Below are 6000 nucleotides of genomic sequence, written 5' to 3'. Positions count from 1 at the left end.
GAAATTTTCCACTAACCCTCTTTCATGTGTGAAATATCAAGTAGCCCCCATTGGAGAAAATTTTTAACCATAAAGATAACGGGTAGAAAACTCTGTGTTGTGTGAAAATATCGGTGCTTGGCTCTTCTGATGTTAAATCTTGGCTACACCCCCTGGCGGAAGATATACAATTTTTACCCACACGTCCAAAAACTTTGAACTTAACATCCCCTTCAGGCTTGTCTTGGTCTTTTTTTTTTTTTTTTTTAACCCAATGTTTCCTCCAAGAGATTTATTAACAAAATGTTTAGGTATCCCGGTAGAAAAGGTTAGGGTTAACCCGTGGATTAGGTGGTCCCAAGTTTACTCCCATGCGGTTTTGGTAGCTCCATGTCTCCCAATGGAAAACGAACATGGCCGCCCGGCGCGGGGGGCCGGAGCCCCGCTGCTAGTTGAACCTCGTGACTTTTAAAAAGTCAAATCATGTGAATTTGCCTTTCCAAAGCTGATTATCAAAAGCAATGAGACTGAGTGAAACTCAATGATCAAATTTTAAATGGTTTTGAATTAGTCATGTTGTCTCTTAGTGTGATGATTATAACTTGTTAGACAAGTTTATTTTTTTTAGTATGAAAATTTTCCTTCGGTTTCCTTCAATTTTCGTTGCAACCAAATAAACCCACCGTCAAAGTTTGAACACTCACAAAGGGAATAAAAAATGTCATTATATTAACCCTTGACTCAAGTCAATCCCAGTAGCAACACATGTTTATACAAAGGTCTCATATGCTTTTCTCCTTTCATAGTTGCAGCTTTGTTGGGGCCAGTTGAACTAGCACACCCAAATCTGCCTACTCAAGGAATCGCTCTTTGAAAGGATACACAAGCAATCAAAGACATTTGTGCAGGAGGAACAATTGAATTAGACTTTGAAGCACGAGGTTGGACTTTGAACACCAGAAGCAACACCTTTTGCATTCTTACAAATAGAAGTCACATCACCTGCTGTAGATTTCAAACTAATACCAGCGAGCTCTACTCCTTCACAAGGTACAGCTTCACTACATGAGATGCTGACTGCTTCCTTTGTGGGGGTCGTACCCTTGATGTTTCTAAAATGAATGTCTGACAACTTCACACGTGAAGGCTGTTGCATTGGTAATGTCGACATATACCATTAGTAATCATGGAGACAATGTAATTACATAATCAATCTTCAACTAAAAACATGAGGTAGAGTGATCAAGATCCCTTCTTGCAAACTGATTGACCTACCTCTCTCCCACCAAACACAAAAAGGGATGGTTGTGTAAGAATACTTACACCAACCTAGCCAATGAGAACTCACCCACGGCCAGACTTGATAGTCTTATTTGGTGGGGAGCGTCAATGTATTGATTTGATGAAATGAGGGCAGTTATGATAAGGTGCAATTGTGTTAAGACTTAGGAGAGAGATTGTCAAAGAGTCTATATTAGTTTAGATTGGGTAGTACTATCCTACAGGTGTGAAGTGTTATTTTTTTTCTTTTTTTGGGGGGCTTTTATTGAACTTACCTTAGAGTCGCATTGTGCCTTGTCACAATATTGTTGGGTGACGATGATGGGGTTTTTTACATCTGTCATGGTAATATCCTCGAATATAACATTAGAAACTGTGTTAGCTTCTGATGCTGGCCATGTTTTGATCCGAACACCATTATCAGTACCAGTCAAGGTACAACCGGTCACCTTCAAACCGTTCACTGCCTTTTCACCTGGATACCTCCCGAGGCTTCCCAAGCTACAAAAGAAAGCAAAAAAGAACATGGTTAAAGTCAACTGAGACAACCCTAGGAGCCCCTATCTAAACCCAAGCCCATCACACCGCTGGTAGGGCCAACCTTGCATTTAACCCTGCCCGGCCCAAGTGTAGTAGGTTTTCCCAACAAAATTTTGGCCCTAACTCACCTTGGTTATCATGTGCCCATTAAGTCATGGAAAATACATTGCCCATAGGACCCTACTTGAGCCCGTATTTTAGTATATATGAAACCCAGCCCACACCTAACGTCAAGTACAGGCCCGATCCAACCCTGTTTGCTCTCAGGCAGGCTTGGGGTAGTTGGGGTTTTCCTTGGCACCCCTGTATTATTTTAGATCATCTGCACAAATCAGCATGGAGTTCTACGTAAGTATTTAAGCATGATTATCTTGTAATATACCTGATGCCATGACCCGGTCCACATTTCACATTGGTGACGGCAATGTTGGAAGTTCCCGCTCCAATGGACACGCAATCATCGCCGGTTCCAATCTCACTGTCAGTAACGATGATGCCGGACGAATCACCAATGTGCACACCATCAGTATTTCGACTCGTATCGGGGGCTTGAATCTTGACATCACGGATGGTAAAGTCACTGCATTGACTGACAACCATGTGAAATGCCTTACTATTGATACTAGTTATTCCGCTTAATGATCCACCGGTAATCGATGACAATTGCAAGCTCTGCAACAAAAGCGAAAGACAAAGGGAAATAAATATCAAGTTTCCAATTGTTCTCATGTAAAATTCCAATAACTCACAGTTTGGGCCATTTTGCAATTTGAATTGGAACTGTGAACACAACTTGTGGCCCAAGACTTTTCTCCTTGACCATTCAGAGATCCACCGGCCCCATTGATATTCAACCCGCTCAAACCTCTGAATGTAATCCATGCACCATCAGATCCTGAGGCTGGCGGAGCTATTAATTTACCACTTATCTCAACATGAGGAGATTTGCTGCACGGACCGACAAATGCGACTGTACCAACCAAGAAGTCTCCTTTTGGGACCAAAAGGGTAGATTGCGCCGAAGATTTACAAGCAGCAGCCCATGCAGCAAGGAATGCCTTACTATTATCCGTTTTCCCGTCAGAGACTGCTCCATGCTTGGTGACATCAAACACTGTACCCCCTAGTCCCGATCTTGATGATGGTGACGTAGCTTGTGATTCCGGTGCTGATGATGGTGACGTACCATTTGGTTTCGATGCTGCTGATTGTTTTTTATCATTTGATTTGAGAAGCCGAAACTCAACGGTTCTAGCTTCACCCTCCCATAAAAGGAAGCATAATAAACAAATTAACATAAGATCCGTGCTTGAGCCCATTATTAATTTCCCCTCGCCAAATAAAAATAAATAAAAAATGTGAGCAAAACTAATGAGCTGGGATCAAGTAGAAACCTTGGACCTTCTTTGGGACAAGAGGCTCAAGCGATCCCAACTCCAATGGATATCTGGTAGACTTGATTCAAGTTGTAATGCTTGTGGGGTGATTTGAAATTTATACCATGAATTTTCATCCTAATTTTGGCAAAATTATTTCAACCCAATAATTGGGAGAGAGAATCCCCTTCAACTTACTATTGTTGTAGATTATAATTTTGCGGCTGAAAATCGACATCCAAATATGGATTGGTTGCCCTTTTCGTTCGGAAGAAATAGAATAAAGTTAGGAAGAAATAGAATTAAGAAGGAAAATGTAATATATGGTTTTAAGGACTTGGATCCTCCACAGTGCTTAGCGGTTCACCAATCTGATCGACAACAAAGACATTGCCATGTGAAACAAAGATCTTGACTGTCCAATGCGTGACCGCTCAACCTTAAACATAAAAGAAGTCTTACACATGCTTAGTATTTTACTATTCTGTTTTAGTGAATATCGGTATCTTCTTTCTCTTGGTAAAAAGGAAGTCCAACACACTCTCAAAGAAACAAACAATGCTGCAAACCCTCTTGCAACGTAAGCTTTAAAGCATGGTGTTTCTTTCTTTGATACTCCCCACCCCCTCTCCCCCATAAGAAAAAATAATAATATGAAGAAGAAAATTTATTAACTGGTCAATTTTTTATTGACAATTATTGATGTGTCGTTCCTCGTGGATTTAAGTTTAGATAAACTCGCTTTACTCCTGAAAAGAAAATAAGAGTGATGGTTTGATATTTGAAAGTAAGATGGTTGGCAAAATTTGTTCCATGGGCGCCTCATGACAAGATTTGGGTTGTGGTCCAAGGACCAACTAGTCAAGTAGCAGCAGTTGGTGATCCCTTCCCACCTAACTAAATTGGATCAAATAAAATTATATCTACACAAAAAACTAGGCATTCCACATTAAGGAGAATATAGAGAGAACATCTGATTCACCAAAAAATAGTATGACAAGTGACGATATCAGGGGAACCTTTAAACATCCCATTAGCTTAATTGGCATTCAACATGGAGTACGGATCGTCTCCCCTCATCTGTGCTCTCCCGACAGTTTTTTACCACAGAATACAGGGGGCCCCACAAGGTGATGCGTTTCAGTTTTTAAAATTTTTTATTTTATTATTTTTCACTTGTTGGCTCCTAGGAGTGTCAATTTGTTGCCCAAACCATTAAAACCGAACCGCACGGGCCCATTATGGCCCGAACCAACCCGAACCGAACCTTAATGGGCTGTGTTTGGGCTAAGGGTGGCAGACCATAATGTCTTGGATTGGATTCAAACACATTTCCCTTATAATTTTCCTATACTTTCCCTGCCTTGAAACATGGTGTTAATATTCGTGACCTTTCGGACGAACAGTTTGTTTTCGTCAATAATATTAGGTTAATTTTCATCTGGACCCCCTGAGATTTGGTCTATGTCATTTTTAATTCAAAAAAACTGAGGCTTTGCATCTGCCTCCCTTGTACTATAGAAAAAATCAATTTAAGGACAAATTATCACTTCGATGACGAATTTTCCCTTATTGTTTTTCTTTTTTCTTTTTTTAATTTAAATTTTTTTTATTTTTACATTTTAAGGGGTTAAAGTTTATTAATTTACAAAATCAGACCCTCCTTCATTACCCAATTCCCAAATCCCTGGTTCTACCAATTCTAAATCCTTATTTTCCATATCCTAGTTGAAGATTAGGAAATGAAAATTAATGGGTGAAACGTAATCTCCAACTTGTGAGCAAGAGGTGTTTGCGTTTTGGGCTCAGAGAGAGAAGAGAGCCCAAAAGATGGAATTAAGGTACTTACGATTTCTACTGCTGCTGATGTTATTTGCTCTTCACAAGTCCTCCGTTTCAGGTATTCATTCAAACCTAAATCCTCTTCAGTTCTTCCACCTAGTTGAAATTTCATTAGAGACCCGAGACCCTCATTTACAATTTAATTTTAGCTTAAGCCTGTATGATAAGCAGAATCTGAGACGCAGGTTTTTGTCCTAAGAATAGTGATTAAACAAAGGATTATCCATCACTCTAGAGAATATCTACTTCTACGATATAAACGTAATTGTAAGTTCTTAGACAAAGTCATTTCACCTCCTCCGTCAAAGCTCGTAGAGACTCCTTCGATCGCTCAAACCGATATCGCGAAGCAGCAAAAATAAAAAACGGTAGTAAGAAAACAACAAAATTCTAGCATAAACAATCTGGAGATCTATTCACTCAACAAAGATCGCAACCGTAGCTCGTACGTAGCTCGTACGATCTCATCGATCGTATGCCATACCTCTACGTGCGCGTGCTCAAGGCCAAATGCACAAATGCAGAAGCTGATTCCTACTAAATGCCCTGTGAAATGATGCAAGGTGATATTGACTTTCTCCAATATGATGAACTCAAAGACATGGTTGCAAACTAGAAGCTGGAAGAGGTCTTTCAAGGGATGCGAATCCTAGTTGGAGATTTCGTTTCACCCATTAATTTTCATTTCCTAATCTTCAACTAGGATTTGGAAAATAAAGATTTAGAATTGGTAGAACCAGGGTTTTGGGAATCCGGTAATGAATGAGGGTCTGATTTTGTAAATTAATAAACTTTAACCCCTTAAAATGTAAAAATAAAAAAGATTAAATTAAAAAAAATTAATAATAAGGGCAAATTCGTCGGGTCGACGCGGGAGTTTCGAATTTTGTTTTAGCTTTCCTTCTTCCTCGTTTGTCGGTGCGACTTTGGTAAATCCCTGCTGGTTCGTCTTCCTTCCTCTTGTGCTAGTGAGACATTGGTC

The 6000-nt window shown here is 39.9% G+C and overlaps 1 protein-coding gene across 1 annotated transcript; it reads right to left on the bottom strand.

Moving 5' to 3' along the window:
* Nucleotides 1-901: 901 nt before the first annotated feature.
* Nucleotides 902-3119, bottom strand: LOC149007785 (exopolygalacturonase-like). The gene is made up of 4 exons (XM_089167155.1): nucleotides 2550-3119; nucleotides 2183-2472; nucleotides 1536-1761; nucleotides 902-1126 (listed from the first exon to the last, which is right to left on the bottom strand). Exons 1-4 carry the CDS (start codon nucleotides 3117-3119, stop codon nucleotides 902-904), a joined length of 1311 nt encoding a protein of 436 aa, XP_089023281.1.
* Nucleotides 3120-6000: the final 2881 nt, after the last annotated feature.

The sequence above is a fragment of the Hakea prostrata genome, chromosome 8 (assembly GCF_041222555.1).
Source record: "Hakea prostrata isolate BN-2017 chromosome 8, UWA_Hpros_2, whole genome shotgun sequence".
NCBI classification, from domain to species: domain Eukaryota; kingdom Viridiplantae; phylum Streptophyta; class Magnoliopsida; order Proteales; family Proteaceae; genus Hakea; species Hakea prostrata.
Note: the sequence above shows the minus strand (reverse complement) of the source record. Positions and strands in the feature narration are given on the sequence as shown.